Source organism: Trifolium pratense, linkage group LG4 (genome assembly GCF_020283565.1).
Source record: "Trifolium pratense cultivar HEN17-A07 linkage group LG4, ARS_RC_1.1, whole genome shotgun sequence".
Classification (NCBI taxonomy): domain Eukaryota; kingdom Viridiplantae; phylum Streptophyta; class Magnoliopsida; order Fabales; family Fabaceae; genus Trifolium; species Trifolium pratense.
The window spans coordinates 16270800-16290382 of record NC_060062.1 but is presented as its reverse complement, the minus strand read 5'-3'; the positions used below and the strand labels follow the sequence as shown (position 1 = coordinate 16290382).

The following is a 19583-nucleotide window of genomic DNA, read 5'->3' as shown; positions in this document are numbered from 1 at the left end:
TTCCTTCCGATCGCAGTCTTGGGAGATTGTACCGCGGTCCTCCCTACTAAGTTCAGCGCCAATGACCAATAAACCAACTAACGATTTATTTTATTCTTATTAATCTTTCAAAAAATATGTTAGAACTAAATTGATATTAAGTGGATTTTAATCTCCAACTACCATAGCTGGTGGTCTGATCCGTTTATTTGTTTGGACCTTATATGATTTGTTTATTGTTTGTACTTGATTCATTGTAAACATTTGTAGTCGATCTTGGCACACCTTGTGCTGAGGAAACCGTTTTTTAATATATATCTCATTTTAGTTTGTGGAATCTGAAAATATTAAGTGGATAAATTAAAAGTAAGTTGTTACAAGATTCAAATTTAATCAATAATTAAGTTCTTAAATATAGAAATTAGATATTAACAATTTAATACAAAATCTATTTGACAATTGGAAATAAAGTCTAGAATTTAGTTACATTAATTAATAATAAATCCACATCCACATTTAGAAAACCCTAAGCCTAAATCCAGTATACCAAATGTTTTTAAAAAAAAACAGCACTTACCAGATCCCTAATTCCAGAAAATCGCACCACCAAATAAACCCTATACACAAATTTCGTGAAGCTCTTGCAATTTCGAAGAAGTTTCCAAACGAAAAACGAAAAACGTGAAACCCTAAAACCACAGTCCACACACGAAAAACAACCAATTTCTTGCAATTTTGTACTTACCACAGTCCACAAACGAAGCTCTTGCAATTTTGAAAATGGTGTTATTGGTGCTGTTGGGGTTATGGTGGTGGACTGGTGGATTTGATTCCTGAATAAGTCTGCCAAGGCGTCGTGGATATGGAACCCAGGTGAATGTATGCTAAGATGATTGTTGCTGCCCCTGTTCGGTTTTCTAATTTCTGTATACTCTCTGGTCATGTACTGTTTATTTTCTAATTTTGCTGGTGCAGAGAGGACGAAAGTTCTAGTTGGTTCTGGTAGTCACATTGGCGAAAAGCTCGAAGAGGATGCCTCTAGTGGGTTGGCCATTGACGGACGTCGGCGAAAACTCTGCTACATTGTCCAGGTGCAGGTACGGTACCTACGTTGCCTAGGTGTAGATGCTAGTACCGGCATGAAATACAACAACTTTAGAAAAAAATAAAAATTGATCTAATAATATTTTTAGTACTTCTTGTGTCATTGTTTAGGGGTTTGCATTCACAATGCTGAGTTTCAAAGACGTACATGATGAGCTAGTATAGAAAAATTGGGAAAATATGTGGATATATAGATAACTTTTCCTTTTATTTATTTTTGATAACGAGTAAATGTGATTTTTATGTTTACTTGTGATTAAATTTGACCTACTCCATTATCAAAGGAAAAAAAACTGACCTACAATTAGGCTTGGTATTTGTTTTCATTGAGTTTGACTTAACTTAATGTATGTTTGAGGTAGTAAGGTTGAATTGAATTAGCTTAGTACTAGCCATCATGGTGCTTTAACCTTTTTTTGACAAGAGCCATTTTCAAAAATCCAATTGGATCCTATAAAAAATGACCTATTGGGAAATTACTATCGCCTAAAATGTCTTTCATTCCACGGCAGTCAAAGCATGCAAATAACCGCATGCCAAATCAACAACACCCCTTGGTGGATAAGCATTCTAAGTGGGAGGAATATGTTCTAGGGTTTATGGTGAATTTGTTGTAGGATGCAATTGAAAAGTCAATATTGAATTTCATTTTCTTCTGCTGGAAAGGGAGACAATTTGAAAAGTGGATGTGAGACGAGGGAATTTCGAAAGTGAAGGTGATAAGGGTAAAAACAAAGTTGCAATTTGTTTTTAAAGTGTTGCAAGAAAAAAAAGTGGGTTTTTGCAAGTAAAAAAAAAAACATAGGTTTATGAATTTGAATTATAAAGGCCATTAGCGACCAAGTTTTCTATCGCTAAAATTGATCTCCAATTCAGTCTCTAAAAAAGATGTGAGTGATATAGCGACACAATAGATTTTTGTTAAAATAATTTTCATGTGAAGGAGGCGAGAGAGAGAGAACCTTTAACGCCAAATAAAAACTTTAAAACTATCTGTATTTGGTGTACTTTTCTTCCAAACTTGAACACATTTTAAGATTCGAAAGGTACAAGATTGAAATCGCATTTAGAACCAAGTATAGGAGCACAATACGACCAACCAAACTAACAAACTTATTTCCCCACATACCCAATTTTTTTCGATGTGAATCTTACATCGGCTCCCAAGTAAACATGCATACTCCGGGGATTCTCCCCCACCAGTATAGAACTAGATATAAAAAAGAAATCGAACCTACTATACAATTGAGAAAAATAGATGTCAGCTTCATTAACTCTGGAGCCACATTTACCCACCTCCCTTCCTTAAACAACTCTTTGAGAGATTCACCCGACACCCAAAACGATCTAAAATCTTCAAAGGATAGCCTTCTTCAAGGTCCAAATATTTTCTACAGAAGCTTTTACTGACTCACAAAGTATCGTCAACATACTTTAGATGAGAAATAATCACATTTTGACGACTAGCCTCAAAACCTTGAAGAGATTAAGATCCAGCGCTCTCTTGATCAGTCCCCTTAAACCTTCCGCAATTAATAAGAACAAAAAATGCATAAGCTTTACAAAGTAACCCTTAAATCACACTTAAAATGCGTTTATAAATTTAAATTAATAATCATCTAACTAAACATAACACCATAGTTGCATTTCATCAAAATTCATAACACCAAAGCCACTAGGTTTTGCCTAGTGGTGAGGGGTTTGGGTAATATGTTATAGATCCTGGGCCATATCCCTACCCTAGTTCAAGGACTAAGTGATTTGCATATGTACCTTTAGCACCTAAGTGAGTGCTAATATAAACCTTATAGATTCAATAGCATCGGAGTCGAGAACAACACATATTCCAACAAAATCATAAAATCGTACACGATAATATGATTATAATCCCAATTTTGACTACCATGTTTCCTAACACTTCAAAATTCTAATAGATAATCAACAAGATTAGAGACATATTCTCAAAGAGTCTATGAAAGCTCTCTTTTTCTCAACAATGTAACCCTACTATTACGATGTAGGGTGGACTTATTAAGTGGAGTTTATTTGACAGCTCTAAGGGTAGTAGTGAGAGGGCAAACACCGTTTGCCTGGGAAAAACTCGCTAATGTCGACGGGTACAAACGATATAGGGTGCTTTTCAATAGACTCTTGATATTATATTAACACAGATAAAATATGAAAATATTGATAGACATGGAGGTTTTATTCTACATGCAAGAAAACAAATCACCATGCAATTTATGTTTCAAAAAAAATTCACTATACAATTTATGATGTTAAAATCAATTTCGGTTGTCACCACATCCGTCGTCCTCTCGGGCGTTCCCTCAACCCACTGGTTTTAAATCTAGTCTCGGTGTTTGGTTTCGGTGCACAATACCTAGATTTTATTTTAGGCAACTTATCTTCCCACCGGTTATAAATTTGACGGCGTCTCTTTTTCCGCATATGGATCATATATGTGCTTATTTCTCTTTCCACTGCCGATCAATCCGGTGGTGACTCTTTTTTCACATATGGATTATATTAATGGTGGCTAATGTCTTTTTTTATAACAAATCTAAAAAATAATAAGTTATAGCTTGAGGGGAGAGTGTTAAAATCAAATAGAAATCAAATGTTACCATTTACTAATTGTCATATCAATTATGTTTGATTGGCATTAATTGTGATTGATTTTTTTTTTCTTTTTAAGTAGTTCAGTGACTATAATTTCACCTTTTTAAGGTGAATAAGTGGAAGTGTCGAGAAAATTTGCCTTGAATTCCCTGCAATAACATGCAATGTTCCTGCCAACTGATCACCTATGCTCACTCGAAAAATTGTGATCGATTCTATTTCTATTATAAATACAATGTGTACTCTATCTAGACATTCAACTATTCACACAAATTTACAATTTCTATATAGGACATTAATTTAATTACAATTGAATATTCTAGAAATATGCTAGGGGATAAGTTATTCTTTTAATTTTTTAATCAAGTAATGTAGTGTTTAGACTCACACACCTTAAATGTTGATTAGTGGGATACTCTGGATTTGAACCCCAACCCTTGCATGTAAATGTCTATATAGCTACCAAATGTTGAGATAGATTTATGATACGAGAAAATAAATTATCCCTATATATACAAAACATATTATCGATTTAACTATGTAATTGTTGGTATTTCAAGTGTGAGTTGAGTCCCACATCGGATGAAACAGTGAATGTTGAATGGTTTATAAGTGAGAGACCCATAAACCTAACACCTTAAGGTTTTGGGTTAGAGTGTGGTGTCAAATTCACTTGTACAGTTGTTCAAGACCCGATGTGATGATCCCCGAACCCCCTCATGACCCAACAGGAATTGGACTCAAACGGTTAATGAACTCTCATTATAGGATAATTTTTCTTAGAATGCCGAGTTTTTTTTTTTTTAGAACGCCGAGTTTGGTTTCTATATATAAGAAACAATTCTTGGTTAAACTTTACTTACAGCTCAACCAAACTCTTGATTACTAGGACCACTTCTCCTTATATGACTTGTTGTATTCTTGCGCTAATATGCTTAATTTAATTGATTTCCTTTTTTCACCGTCTGCCATTAATCTCCCATCAGATTCACAAGAAATGAAATTTATTGGTAGAAGGAGAGGTGCTTGTTGAGTTGATGCATTATATAAAGCTAGCTGTGAAGAGGAGCTAACAGCAAACAGAACCGCAAACAGCAACAAAGACAGGTTCTACCTTTCCAAACAAACTTCCTCTACTAAACGAATAAGCTACCCTAGATATCGATCCTATCGATCCTTTAACATGATTGGTATGATATCGATCCTATCGTCTTTTAGATCAGAGCAAGAACTTTCTTTACATTGGTGAATTTATTTCTTCTAATTTGATTTCCCATGTTGGAAGCTTCAATTGTTCATATTTTTCCTTGGCCTCAATGCTAATTTCTCCACCAAAACATTATTTTCTTAATTTGCATGCAGGACATTCTAAATGAATTTTTAGTAGATTCAGGCATCAATGGTTTAATGCTTTCCCCTGTCAATTCTGTTTTAAACACAGAACATCACAACCTGCTAACAAAGAAAAACCTCCTTTAGAATTCAGAACACAAAAACACAAAACCAATGTTTTTCATTTTTTTCTGGTTATGTATGTGGATTTGAGTTTTGAAACAATTGATGGAACTGTTGGCAAATTAAGAATGATGCTATCATAGTTTTAACATAATTAATATGATATCAATCCTAAAATTTGTATTTTATTTTTTGTACCATACTAACTTATAATTGCTGGAAGGTATCCTAAAATTTGTATTTTCTTAGTTTTGTTCATTCTAATTTTTGATTGCTTTATTCAGAATGTTAAAAGCAAGAGGGAGTTGGACTACCAAATTTGATCCTGCTGATTTTAATGGACAAATGATACTCCAAGGTAAATATCTAACGATCCCTTACCAAATCCCTTACGAAATGATTTTAATATATTATATAACCGCGTGAACGTGAACATAACATTAAGTTACGAATGTCACTCCCGAATATCTCCGGTAGTCAATCTATTTCAATCAGCTGGCCGGTGGGAGCGAGAAGTTTGGGATATGTTTGGTGTTTCTTCCATCAATCATCCGGATCTACGCCGTAAGGATCTTGACAAAATTTTCATGTAAGTATGTGGAGTCCAGATGAGATCTGGTGATCCCGTGTCAAAAGGCCTTGGCTTTTCGTCGACAATTCTTCGTTCCTTTTCGTGTGAATTCGCCACTCCCCAGTGGCGAATTCAACACTTTGGCGGACTGTGCTCCACCCTAGTGAACTCATGTGGTTCCGACGTGCCCCGAGGGTAGAGGTGAATCCATTCGCGGCCAGTAGGACCAACACCATTCAAAGGTGGGTGGCCTGCCTAGAACAGTCATGTTTGACTGGGATTTCTTTTCCTTCTTTGGGCTCGGGTCGATAGTTGTCGTGGTAGTAATGTCCCGAAGCTCGCCCAGTCGTTAGCACAATAGTAGTCTCAAGTCTTTCCATTATCACTAGTTGATACCCTGCCTGTTGGGGTAAACTAAACTATGGACAAGCTAGCTGGGCGGGCCTCTAGTAGTTCGCACCCACCTGGGGTTTGAGGCTAGTGGAGCAAGCATGAGTAATAAAAGGAAAAATCCAAAATGAGTGGAAAGAAATTAAAATCAAAGCCACCACCGCCGAATAGAACCGATGACTTCAAGAGTAACTCTTTAATCATAAATGAAATTTACGTGAGGTTTCCCACTCCCTCATTCATCCCATGCTGTAAGATAGAACACAAAAAAAAAAAATAAGGTTTCGTTTCGTCCTTTGAAATCAGATTGCATAGAGTGCGTCTATACTTTTTTTCTGTCAAAAAAAATAATGAATCAATTCTTTGTGTTTCAGTTGTCTTTAGTAGCAAATTTTATGTTTCGACTTTCTTTAGTAGAACCAGATTGCAAATAGTTGTCACATGAACTTGATGTTTCCTGATGATATTTTTTATTCTATGGATGTAGCAAACGCTTTCAATGGATACGCAGGGCGATCAAATGCAGCATCAATAATATCTAGTGCTATATATATTTGTGCTGGAAGTAATTTAGAAAATTATCCATATTGCAAAGTATGTACGAGTATGACCCAAGATAGAACAATTTTGTTAGGATATAAGGGAGATGTTCTTAGCAATCAATTCAGCCGCCAAAAACTTGTTTGCAGCTTCCGTGGGATGAAAACCATCGCAGAAATATAGGTGCAAGATAGATTGGTTTAGCAACATTAACTGCAATAGGTTGCTTGCCTAGGATCTTCCATTTCTATGGATTTGGTGATAGCAACAAATGTGTAGGTCAAGGATAACCAATTTTAGGCTATGTTGCATTTTTTGCAAGTTGACAGATGTTGAGTTGAGCTTTGGATTAAAATAAATAGCAACATTGTTTATTTTGCCTACACATTTGTCGTTATCATCAAATCCATAGAAATGGATGATCCTAGGCAAGCAACCTATTGGAGTTAATGTTGCTACACCAATCTATCTTGCGCCTATATTTCCGCGATGGTTTTCATACCACCGAAGCTGAAAACAAGTTTTTGGTGGCTGAATTGATTGCTAAGGACATCTCCCTTATAACCTAACAAAACACTTCTATCTTGAGTCATACTCGTACATACTTTGCAATATGTAACGTTTTCTGATCCATAGATAGATTACTTGTCAGGTATTTGTAATAAATTGATGAGACAAATTATATGTAACGTTTTCATATTAAATTGATGAGACAAATTATATGTAACGTTTTCATATTCTTCTGTTATGCTCTATCTAAAATAGGCAAGTTGCATAGATGAATCATTTGTCAGGTGTTTCTAATAAATTATATGTAACATTTTCATACTATTCTGTTGTGTTCTATTTTTTTTCTTCTTCCTGAATGATAAATGTTGGGTTTTTGTATGACTGGCTACATTTTGCAAAAACATATTTTAGCCAAGTGTTGAGACATATGTGCTGACCCCAAGTGTTGTGACAAATGTTGGTACATTTTGGAACAACACCTGTCTGTGTATCTGTGCGCGCCAGCTAGCGGTTATTATTTTCTACTCAATCTTTTGAAGATTTGTTTGAAGAATTGTTTCAAGGTTTCTTACAGAGGAAGGCGCACGTGTTTAATGTGTTTCAGGAGGCAGCCAAACCCTAGTTTTATTTTCCAAAGGAATTATATTTTTGGAAAATATATTTTTGCGTTTCAAAAATATAACTATTATTTTCAGAAATATATCACTGCTGCCGCAATTCTAAAAGCCCTAATTTTGTCTTGAAGCCCAAGTCGTTCTACTACTATAAATACGAAGGCAAGCATATGGTTTCAAGCATCTAAAATCGTGTCTTACAAAGCGTGTGTTTTTAGGGATTTTAGAGTGTTGATTGTGAGCCTTTCTTGGGTCTCATTGATGCAAGCTTAGGACCTGAGTGTTATTGAGTTGTAAGTGTGAGCTTCTACTAAGCTTTGAAGTACGGAGATTGTTCTAGTGTGTTGTGTGGTTTGCTCGCAAGCTTTTAAGCAAGAGTGAATCCTAGTTTCATAGGAGTGTGTCTCCACCTGTTGTAATCGTTGAGGTTTATAACAACGCTGTCTGTGTTGTTAAGGTGGGAATTGGGACGGGGTCTCATATCTAGGAGTTCCTAGGTAGAAGTGTCATTGGGTAGTGATTAAGTGAGAAGTTGTAAACGGGTGAGTTTAGCTTCGAAGTAATACTGCTGATAGTGGACTTCATTCCTGGATTGGTATCCCCCAGAGTAGGCTTTAGGCTGAACCGGGTTAACAACTCTTGTGTGTTATTTACTTTATTGTTTTTATTGTTTTATGTTAAGTAGTCTGTTTATAGACAAGTGTTGGCGCACCGGTAACAACATCTGTCTACAACAGACAAGTGTTGATACACCTTGATCAACATCTGTCCACTGTGTGCCAGGAATATCAATAAATATAATTACATAAATAGGAGCGAAAAAATACACACGTACCACTTGAATTGGCGAACAACCAAACCCTCGGGACACCAATGAGAAATCCATAAATGGGAGTACAAGAAGTACTAAGTCCCAAAAGAAAAATAAAAATACAATGAACTCGTAGATAGAAAACTCCAAAAACGTCTCTAAACTAGACCGAGAGCCTTAACCCCCAAAACACCGATCTAAAATTAAAGTTCCAATTAACTCAATCTAAAAATTGTTCTTAAAACCAAAGCTTAAAACAAGAAATTTGAACACAGCTTCTTCCAGACAAGGACTTTATGGTCTTTAACAATTGAAATATTGTCTATTTTAAAGTAATACTTGTATGACTTGTTGTATTCTTTCGCTGACTATGCTAGTTTACTTAATTTTCTTTCTTTGTTCACCGTATACCATTAATTAAGGAGAGGTGCTTGATGCATCATTATTAATAAAGCTATGAAGAGGTTGAAACATAACAACTTGCTTGATGAATTCAATTATAACAGAAGCAATGAAGTTTATTGGGAGAAGGAGAGGTGCTTGATGCATTATATAAACAAATGCTACGAAGAGTAGCAAACACAACATCACAACACATTAACAAACTCTAGCTACAAAATCCCACACAAGAATTCATGGCATATTTTCTTTTCGTTCTTTTTTTAACTATTATCAATTTAACTAAAGGGGAACCTATTGTTCCTGCACTTTTTATATTCGGTGACTCAATTGTTGATGTCGGAAACAACAATAATCTTTTTACAGCAGTTAAATCAAATTTCTTTCCATATGGAAGAGATTTTTTAAATCACTCTCCAACGGGAAGATTCTCAAATGGAAAACTTGTTGTCGATTTGGCATGTGAGTTTTCTTTCACTCTAAATTTTCATTCAAACTGAATCTTTTTCCTAATATGGAGTATGCAAGAATGCGTCTAAATCCAGGATTATTTTTGAATCGTAAGGGATGAGTATCATAATCATATATACTCTTTATGATACAACTTTTACTTATTAAAAAAAATGGATGTGTGCGTCTAAATTTATAACTTTTTTTTGTTTAATTAGGTAATAATGATGATTAGACTAAATTTATACTATCCTGTTTTGATCGACAAATTGCGTCATTGTAAGAATGGAAATTGTTGAATTGGTAAAATCATGGATGCAGTTCATCGATAGTTACAATTTAATAGGGGCAAAATAACCTATTCATTTTTTTTTTAATTTACATTTAACTTTTCTTCTCCTACTAGTATTTGATTCATATATATATATTTATTCACTGCAGCCGAACTTATTGGATTTGCCTCTTACCAACCAGCTTATCTAAATTTAAATTTCGAAGAAAACAACATCTTAAACGGTGTTAATTTTGCCTCAGCGGCCTCTGGTTACCTTGATTCCACAGCCACGCTAACTGTAAATATATAAATTCTCACCCCCCTTCTATTTTTAATTTTTGTTTTTACTTTATGTTAGCTGACATGAATATATATAATAGTGATTTTTTTTTTTTTTTTGTGTAGCATGTGGTTTCACTAAGCCAACAACTGGAGTATTTCAAAGACTGTCAGAACAAATTAGTTAAAATAGTAGGCCAGGCAAATGCAACATCAATTTTAAGTGGTGCTGCTTATTTTCTTGTTGCTGGAAGCGTAGATTTTGTACTCAATTACTACATGAATCCAGTGCAAGAAAAGATTTATACTCCATACCAATTCTCAAACATTCTTTTGGAATGTTATACAAATTTCATTCGGGTAAGTCACTCTCAATATCTTTGCCATAGAAAACCTTTAAAGTATTATTAAATAGTTGTCGTTCAAAAGTATATATAAATTTAGAGAAAAGATAATATCAATGTTATCAATTGCGGTGAATATTAGTTTGTTCAAATTTCGCTATGCAGGTAAATATAGATATATAAAGAAAAAATTTACTATTTTTCCAACTGTTAAATATCTTGTTCGTAAAATATCTTGCTCGTAAAAAAAAAAAAAATACACAACACATATTTAAATTCTCCCATCAACTACGAGAAATAGATGAAAACAAAATATATATTTCTTTCTAGCTTGAAAAATTAGTTGATTTTATTTTGTATTTCCAATCATGTTTGTGACAGAATTTATATGAATCGGGAGCAAGGAAGGTCGGTGTAGCATCATTACCTCCGATAGGTTGTTTGCCAATAATTATCAGTTTTTTTGGCTTCCAAAATACATGTGTGGAAAACATAAACAAAGTAGCTATTGATTTCAATGGAAAACTTGACATCACTTCAAAGAAGTTGCAAAATATGCTTCCTGGCCTCAAATTGGTCATATTTGATACTTTTCAACCTCTTTATGAACTTATCACCAGACCTACTGATTATGGTACAAAATTCTAAACCTAGAAATTATTTTATTTATGACTTGTTAATAACTAAGATTGTTAATTTGTTTCTCTCTGTGGAATTAATTATTACAACTGTAGGATTTTTTGAAGCAAGGAAGGCATGTTGTGGGACAGGCGTGCTAGAAGTTGCAATAATATGTAATCCAATGTCCGTAGGAACGTGTGTTAATGCGTCAAGATATGTATTTTGGGATAGTTTTCATCCCACTGAGGCTACAAACAAAGTGTTGATGGATCGTTTGACTCCTATTGTAATGTCCCTCTTATTACCCTAATAAAACACTTTTGTAATCTTCCCACTGTTATTATTATTCAATAATATGATCTTATAATGCTAGTTACTATGTAGTGATTCTTTTATTATTTTTTTAACATATATATACACCCATTGTTGAGGGTATCATTGATTCAAATATCTACACAACTACAAAATAAAAACAGATGCATTTAATCGAAGATACAAAAATAGTAAATAAATTGACAGTTATCGGGTATTTTTCATTCTAGTCTTCAGCAGCATCTTCAATTTCTTCATCCTCTGGTACTCGATCAAGGTATCTGATCCTACCGTCACCCTCCACCGACAAAGGTTTTACCGAGTTGGAACCCTATTCTGAAGGAGTTGTCACGAAAAGACAATCACTTTGGATGCAGCCCATGAATCCCAAACCATTGCGAGATTAACGAAAACGGTCCCCGAGAGAGTTCTATGAAGCCTAGCTCTATCTTCAAGAACCAAATAGGCCGATTTAACCAAAAATAACCCACCCGACTCATGTCTCTAACACCAATCATCTTTTCGTACTTGAATATTAATGTTTAAACTGACATACACAATTAGGGTCGAGACAGTTTGCACACTATGCCGGTCATAGTCACGGTGGGTCGAGTCATCGACTTTCTCGGATCTTGTTCTTAACACATTTTCATAATTTTTTTATAAAAACATACTATTTAAGGTTTTGGGCGGACAAGCACTAAAGGTTCAACATTGTTGTCGTATAGAAAGATAAATGACCTTTTTGGTCTAAAAAAGTGATAAAGGACCTGTTTGGAACTTTAAATGTTAAATGATCCCTGGTGCAGTTTTGCCTATATTTAATTTTCTCCTGAAGTAAATTACTTTTACTTGGTGCTTTGTGATAGAAAAAGGTAAATGATATATTTTGGAAATAATTATATGCCACAAGCAGGCTGGGTGAATTATAGTTCCTCTATCTAGATAGAGTTTTACATTCTGATGCTGAAAACCTTGCTTAAGCTATAGAATTGTAAGTACTTGTTTGACATTTGAAATAATATTGTCCTTTTAAAGATGCTATTTTCTGTTTTGCTGCCTAGACCAATAATATTGTCACGCTTGTCTCTTGATCCTCATTTATACGGACACTCTATAATTTAACTTTCATGAGCTGGATACTTTATTTCAAAGGTGATTTCAATCCTACTAAGAATATTAAATTTTTGGCACTTTTCTTTGTTTTCTGATGGATGAAATAGAGGATTTAGTTCCCAATATGTAAAGTGTAAATGTCATGCAATTGGATCACCAGTAAGACTTGTATTCAAAGAAAATTTCTTTTGTGCTTGCATTTGGAATTGGAATAAATTGCCTAAAGCACAGCCTGTTGTTTAATAGGGTATTGCTATATTCTCAATTTTGAACATGTTTTGCTGTTACCCTGCTCGTGATCTTAGAATTGAGGCTTCCCTATGATTCTTTCTTGCTAATTAATGAAAATTTCAAATAAATAATGGGGAAAATATTCAGAAATCACCGAGACTGAATCCCCTATTATATAAAGTATATTTTTGTCCTCTTGTTAAAAAGACGACAAAGCTTCCCTTCTTGTGGAAAACACTTCAAAATTTTGAAAATGATGCCGGCTTCCTGAATTTAGCGTAATCAGCGGATTGTTAAATGATATTTATATGTTTTGTAGGATCATCTGGCATTGATGATGGAACTTCTTGGAAAGATGCCTAGCAAGGTAGGAAATTTATCTGCTATGGTGAAAATTGTAAAGTTTGTATCTGTCATCAATTTTATGTTTTCATGCTCAAGAAACTGTATTCATTTTTAGATAATCAATCATTCGAAGTTTGAATTCCTTCAAAGACCAATTTCATCAAAATCCTCTTTGATTGTACTCCATTTTTCATTAATGAGTTCTCTTTGCTTAAAAAAACAATAGACTGCATTTCTTTCTGAAAATTGGATAATATCAATGTATGATATGTGCTCAACTGCAAAATTTGATCAAATATTTCCTACAGATTGCACTTGGTGGCCGCTATTCCCGAGAATTTTTTAATCGACACGGTGAATTGAGGCACATCCGCGACTTGCGGTTCTGGCCACATCATAAGATTCTGACGGAAAAGTATAATTTCAGTGAACAAGATGCAAATGACATGGCTGACTTCCTTCGTCCAATACTTGATTTTGACCCTGAAAAGAGACCAACAGCTGCTCAGTGTCTTAGCCATCCATGGTTCAGCGCAGGACCCAGAACTCTTGAGCCCTCACGGACTAATATGCAACCTGATGGAATCAACATGGATTCATTTGAAAAGAGAAAGAAGGAACAAGAAAAGGCTGAGCATGAGTTGGTGGAAGTTGGTGTGAGGAATATAGCCATTGATGGATCTCCTGTGTCACTCAAAGACTCCCAACCTGTAAAGTCATCAACATAGATGTAAATCGGCTTGTCGTCAACAATGCCATTAATGAAGAATATGCAACCTGTTTTTTTTTTTTTTTTTTTTTGTTTTTTTTTGCGTTGGTACTTCTTGTTTGTTCTTGGAACTTCAATTCTATGGAAGAGCATTGTTAGCAACATACTCTTCTATTGGTTGAAATTCAAATGGATTCCACTAAATCATGTAGGCATCGTATGAATTTCAACCAAAAAAAGAGTGTGTTGAAAGTGTGTTCGATAGTGTGTTGTTGGCATAATTTTTCTTAGCAAAGATTTGTACATTTTGAACGAGTGGATTCTCTGCATCTGACTTTGTCGAGTTTACCATTGTTAAGTTTTTGAGTTTATATCATTATGATACATTTAATTGCGGCTAGTGTTTGTTGTATATATAAACATCCACATATTGTATATTTTCCTGGTTTTACTTACTGCTTTTGTCAATGTAGCAAAAAATGGAAAAAGAAAACTAGAGTTTGGTTATGCCAAACAATAATCACAGTTTGTTTTCATGGTTGGAACTCTCAATCGCAGGTTCACTTGTCAACCAAATTTATAGCTCAAACAGCATGAAATATACCAGCAACTCTTATTCCTAGATCAGTTTGTGACGAGATTGACAAGAAGTGTCGTGCTTTGCTTTTATTTGTGGGGAGATTCTGTTAATCATAAAAGAGTGCAATCTGTGGCTTGTAGTTCTCTTTGTCAACCTAAGAGTTGCGGTGATTTCGGATTAAGGTCGGGTCGTAAAATGAACACCGCCTTTTTGCGAAGATGGGGTGGAGATTGTGCAAAAGAGAAACATGGTTCAAACTTTTGAAGGGATATCTGCAGTGTGGGATAAGTGAAAGATAATATTGTCTGGCTCGTTGATAAATTATTTTAGTCATCCTAAAAGTTTTAATAAATTTATTACTTCGTAATTAATAGAAGATACTCTCACCGTGACATTTTATTAAGCAAAATTGATTTTTTAGGTTTATGGTATATTTAATATATCTGGTCTAACATTATAGCCAAATACATCAATTGTTTCTTATAAAAAAGAGCGGAAGGAGTAACATGCATAACTCAAATAACATAGTTCAACCATTGCCTTTATTTAGAATTTCTTTTATAAAGAAAACTCATATACATGGTTCACAAAGGGTATATAGTTATAGCTAGCATATAGTCTTTATTTAGACATATATACTAGTTATATCTTAACCACCATTCATGCATAGCTTACAAGATGATTATTATTGTTGATGTTTGGAGTTGATTCGAAGCGTGAATGAAAACGCCACGAATGGATGTAGTGTAATTGTCGGCCTTCATCTATGGCAGCAGATATACCAATTGTTATGGTATCCGGGAGAACATCTTTTAGATTAATGACTTGATCAACAAAGAAAAACTCATTACGGTCATCAATCGACGTAGCACTCAATGTCCTAGTCGCGGCGTCATACACAATTCTCACTTCATGCAATGATCCATTGTTGGTCGTCCATGGCTTAGTTGCCAATGAAGTTAAAGAGTTTACATCGATTCCAACATGCGAATAATTAGGATCCCAACCATTGACAAAATTGTCAAACTCTACACCAACAAATTGATTTAAAGCAGTGTCTAAATCAACTATTCCGAGTAATCCACCGATTAATGTTTTGTTGACAATGTTTTCAACTTGTTTTTTTGGTGCAAGAAAGAAGATGAGTCCATCAGCGGGGAAATCTGCACCTGTATCGTTCTTTATGACGAACGAGATGGTGGTCTCAAAGTTGGCAACGGCGCCGGTGTATTTATTCCAAATTTGAATTGGATCTGAATACAATATTCGGCCTACTTTTTTAGGCTCATCAGTCAGTGACAATACCCCATCGTGGAAAATGCGGGCACTGCCTTGGAGGGTAAACTTGGTCGGATCAAGTTTGGTGAAATTGTTGATGTCAAAGAGATAATCTGTATGCTGAGCTTTTCCTTCTCTTGCAAGCAAGAGAATGAAAGTTGTGAAAATGACAAAAACAACAGAAAATAGAGTTTGAGTTGGAAGGTATGAGGGAGAGAAAGCCATTGGTATTCTCAGGTTTTGATGTTCAACCGTGAATGTGAATGAACATTTGTTATTTGTCAAACGTACGTATTTATACACGCATTTGGGGCTGCCTATTGTTGTCAAATATGATTATTAAGTGTACGATAATATTAAATCAAATACTAGTTTTATTTTATGTTTTTTATTTTATTTGGAAGAAAATACTATTTTTATAGTATCATGTAGAGGTAGCATATATTTTTAAAAATGTTATTTGCAAACAGATTTTAACAATACTATATATATATTCAACATAATTACACATTAATTAAAGGTAAACGGGCAAGAAGCTACGCTACTAGTCCTTTCTGAATGACATAGACAATCCTTTTGAAAATTACACCCATAGACCTAGGAGAGACAACATTGTTAACATCTGATTGAATATTCAGAAGTAAAATGATCATATAATTCCAAAGTCACAACACCGATGATTTTTTAAGAGAACCGTGAAACAAATAGATTGTTATTGAATATCGGAATATTTCATAAATGGTATAGTGGTGGCTTTACAATGCATTTTGTTAATGAATTTCTCGTAGAATAAAGAAATAGACACATGAATCACCAACTCAATCTGCAAACAATTCTGTGTTTGTAGCCGTCAGATGTCAATCGCGAATACCCTTTCTCTGTCTAATCGTGTACTATTACATGAATTCTTCAACAAGAGGCTGATAGAACAACTTGTATGCCTCCATAACTTCAAGATACCACATTGCTTCTCGATCGGGGGATGATGAAAGGTCAACAATCTTGTGAACCTGTCACAATATATCAATACAGATTAAGATAATTTCCCCCCAGCTTTCATTATTTCCACTAGCAAGATCAATATTATTATGGGAGCTATTATTGCTCAATATAAAGAAGTTTAGGTGGCTTCAATATATATTATGCAGATAATGGTTGTCGAAGATAACTACTAAGCAAGTTGAAACCAGAAAAAGAAAAAATAAGAACAGGATTTCCCAAGAAGATGAATTCAAACAACACTTAGTGATTGGCTGGAACCCATCGAGGACCACCCAAACTAACCTGTGCTCGTTTTTTCTTTGTGAGAAGTGGACTAATAGAAAGGAACTATCTCATCATATCCGTACATAATAAGGGTGATTTGATTCTTGTATTGTTACAAAATTTTACATCAAAAGCCTTGATCATTGCCTTGTATGTTACAGCTGCTATGCTTTAAGTTTAGGATAATGGCTTGCTCCCTTTCCCTCGTGTACAACACCTCGATTGCTATATATTCTTGTATCTGGTTAATTGTAAATCAATACTGAACTATATTATTCTCATAACTTATATGCTATTGGCAGCATTAGCTTAACAGTAATCTTATATGCACCTTTCAATTATGTAGTGGCCTTAAACACGCATGCCTCTATCAAACTAAATAGCTCTAACTTCCTTGCATGGCATGTCCAATTTAATGCTGCTCTACTTGTGGGGTATGACCTTATTGGTTATGTTGATGGTACCGCAGTAAGCCCAGCCACATCTCTGAATACCTTAATGATATTAAGGTTTTATCAAATGAATTGGCTATCATAAACTTTCCCTTGGATGATGTCGATCTTGGGCATCACCAATTCTATGAATGTCATTGGTACTGAGTAATGTGAGGTCACTGCTGCCCTAAGAACTCGAGAAAATCCTATTGCATTTGATGATCTCCTTTCCAAATTTGACAGCTATTTAAAGAGGGACGACACCTTGGAAGAAACTCCTCTCATTGTTACTGTTAATGCAACACAAAGAGGAAAACAGTATTATACTAAACAAGGAAAACTGCAGGGTTATTTCTTCAATCCTAACAATCCTAGATCTAGTTCTCCTGGTTCATCAATGCATGTAGTTTGTCAGTTCTGTGACAAACCAGGCCAACTGCAAAGGTTTGTTATAAACTTCATGGTAACCCGTCAAAGAGGAACAATGCACCCAAGAGCCTCTCATTACATCACTCAAGATATGGATCAGTTGCATCTTTTTCAAACATACAATGGCTCTGACCAACTAATTGTGGGTGACGGATCAGGTCTTCCTATATCTAATATTGGTTAAACAGTTTTATATACTCTATTTCACCCTCTTTATCTATCAAATGTTTTTTATTTACATAACATCTTACAAAACATCTTGTGTGTCTCTTCCTTATGTCACATTAATCCGATCGGCATTGATATTTTTTTTTCTGATTATTTATTGGTAAAGGATCTGAGGACAAGGGAACCACTTCTAAAAGGGAAATATAGCAATGGACTCTACCACATGCCGCAACCACCATCCAAACCAACAACACTTGTTACAACACCATCCATTCCTCCACCATGGCATCACATATTGGGGCATTCATCTGATTGTATCATGAGACATCTTCTAATACATTATAGAGACCAACTTCGAGTTTCCCCTAATAACATACGGTTAAGATTTCTGTCTTGAAAACCAAACAGTTCCAGGGCATGTGAACTTGTTAAACAAACCTAGTGAAGAACAAACTCAACTTATAATATTACGGTCTGGTGCCCTATGCTTCTTCCGACCTGAAGGCATTGCTGAGTATGACTCATTCACCAATAAGTGGATATACTCAACTCAAGCTTAGAAAAAGCGTAACAACCATATAGTAGAGCGAGACTCTACTGTTGTATACATAGGAACAATTCGCTGAATTCCATGACCAGTCTTTTGTGTTTTCGTCTGTATACTTGGAAACCAAAGTTGTTGTTCTAATGTCTAACAGGCATAATGCCAAAGATAATGATCCGGTTGATAGAAGATCAAATCGCAAAACACAAAATTCAAAATTGTTATATTTACAAGTTTTACACAATATTTACATCACTTCACTGCATTGAACATTTTCATTGAGAAAAATCAATAACATAAACAAAAGCAATGAAAACTACTAGTTTTGTAATTAATTCATTTTGAGACTGACTCAACCCTACATAACAGACAGGTGAAAACCTACCTTGATAATCGAAGGCTCCCCTGCCGCACGTGCAACGTACCCTCCAACTACCATGACATACATCCCTACCAATAAAAATAATAAAAAAGAGTAATAAATAATCAACATCAGGTAATGTAAATACATTTCAGTTGGTAACCGCACGGACGCTGATATTCAGTGGTCTGAGTTTGAATCACAAAACTATACTAAAAATAATGAAATAAGAATCTCAAAACTCAATATTCAATTGAATCACAAAATGTCAATAGAGAACACAAAAGCTATAGTTTGGAACGGAATTTACCGGCTTTGAAATGACGTTGACGGAACTCGCCGGAAAGAGAGAGTTCAATGACGGAGGTTCCATCGTCGAGAAGAAGAGGTCCGTTGCCATCGTTGGAAGAGATAAGAACGCCCTGCGGTTAAGGGAGAAAAAGAAAAAGGTGAAAACGACGGCGTTTTGGAAATGAAAGAGGGAGAAAAAAGTGAAGAAATGAAACCTGTAACCAAGCGCGTTGGAAGAGAATGCCACCGAGAGTGAAGCTATGTTGAGAAGGCACTTCTCGAGCTTGTTTTAGCTGTGAGCAGAAAAGCTTCAACGCTGCTAAACCGTAATCCATCGCACTCTTTCCCTTATGCAATCTTTTATATTACTCCCTCCTGTCCTTATTATAAGGAACATTTTGAAAAAATCACACAGATCAATGAACATTTAACATAGTTATTTTCATTTAATACTCTTATAAATTTTAATTTATTCCATGTATACCCTTATTTAATTACTCTTTCTTCAACTAACTTACTTATTTTTAAATTCTCTCTCATAATAAATAAGGGCATA

General features: G+C 34.9%; 4 protein-coding genes across 8 annotated transcripts; 2 read left to right on the top strand and 2 right to left on the bottom strand.

Annotated features, from left to right (window-relative positions):
* Positions 1-490: 490 nt before the first annotated feature.
* Positions 491-11436, top strand: LOC123920083 (GDSL esterase/lipase At5g03810-like). Of its 5 annotated transcripts, XM_045972215.1 has the most exons (8): positions 491-852; positions 955-1076; positions 4692-4895; positions 5445-5518; positions 9887-10017; positions 10125-10358; positions 10724-10976; positions 11077-11427. In XM_045972215.1, the coding sequence occupies exons 4-8, from the start codon at positions 5446-5448 to the stop codon at positions 11271-11273; spliced, it is 888 nt and encodes a 295-aa protein (XP_045828171.1). In that variant the 5' UTR covers positions 491-852; positions 955-1076; positions 4692-4895; position 5445; the 3' UTR covers positions 11274-11427. The 5 variants fall into 5 exon arrangements, 3 of the variants coding, with proteins under 3 accessions (XP_045828171.1, XP_045828172.1, XP_045828170.1); XM_045972216.1 differs by having other exon boundaries at positions 491-1076; positions 4692-4812; positions 11077-11436; XM_045972214.1 differs by having other exon boundaries at positions 491-1076.
* A 679-nt stretch (positions 11437-12115) lies between these two features.
* Positions 12116-13988, top strand: LOC123920085 (SRSF protein kinase 3-like). Its single transcript, XM_045972217.1, has 2 exons — positions 12116-12989; positions 13276-13988. The coding sequence occupies exons 1-2, from the start codon at positions 12957-12959 to the stop codon at positions 13693-13695; spliced, it is 453 nt and encodes a 150-aa protein (XP_045828173.1). The 5' UTR covers positions 12116-12956; the 3' UTR covers positions 13696-13988.
* A 783-nt stretch (positions 13989-14771) lies between these two features.
* LOC123922184 (putative bark agglutinin LECRPA3) lies at positions 14772-15759 on the bottom strand. Its single transcript, XM_045974929.1, has one exon. The coding sequence runs from the start codon at positions 15757-15759 to the stop codon at positions 14917-14919; it is 843 nt and encodes a 280-aa protein (XP_045830885.1). The 3' UTR covers positions 14772-14916.
* A 471-nt stretch (positions 15760-16230) lies between these two features.
* LOC123920086 (recQ-mediated genome instability protein 2-like) lies at positions 16231-19378 on the bottom strand. Its single transcript, XM_045972218.1, has 4 exons — positions 19243-19378; positions 19047-19158; positions 18761-18825; positions 16231-16544 (listed from the first exon to the last, which is right to left on the bottom strand). Exons 1-4 carry the CDS (start codon positions 19360-19362, stop codon positions 16431-16433), a joined length of 411 nt encoding a protein of 136 aa, XP_045828174.1. The 5' UTR covers positions 19363-19378; the 3' UTR covers positions 16231-16430.
* Between the last annotated feature and the right edge of the window lie 205 nt (positions 19379-19583).

Excerpts from the sequence above, each read along its gene's own strand:
- LOC123920083 (XM_045972216.1), top strand. The coding sequence starts at position 5,446 with ATGTTAAAAGCAAGAGGGAGTTGGACTACCAAATTTGATCCTGCTGAT. Across the intron at positions 5,519-9,886 it reads TGGACAAATGATACTCCAAG|CCGAACTTATTGGATTTGCC; the intron begins GTAAATATCTAA and ends TATTCACTGCAG. Across the intron at positions 10,977-11,076 it reads CACCAGACCTACTGATTATG|GATTTTTTGAAGCAAGGAAG; the intron begins GTACAAAATTCT and ends TTACAACTGTAG.
- LOC123920085 (XM_045972217.1), top strand. The coding sequence starts at position 12,957 with ATGATGGAACTTCTTGGAAAGATGCCTAGCAAG. Across the intron at positions 12,990-13,275 it reads TTGGAAAGATGCCTAGCAAG|ATTGCACTTGGTGGCCGCTA; the intron begins GTAGGAAATTTA and ends TATTTCCTACAG.
- LOC123922184 (XM_045974929.1), bottom strand. The coding sequence starts at position 15,759 with ATGGCTTTCTCTCCCTCATACCTTCCAACTCAAACTCTATTTTCTGTT.
- LOC123920086 (XM_045972218.1), bottom strand. The coding sequence starts at position 19,362 with ATGGATTACGGTTTAGCAGCGTTGAAGCTTTTCTGCTCACAGCTAAAA. Across the intron at positions 19,159-19,242 it reads TCCAACGCGCTTGGTTACAG|GGCGTTCTTATCTCTTCCAA; the intron begins GTTTCATTTCTT and ends CCTTAACCGCAG. Across the intron at positions 16,545-18,760 it reads GGGAGCCTTCGATTATCAAG|GTTCACAAGATTGTTGACCT; the intron begins GTAGGTTTTCAC and ends ATATTGTGACAG.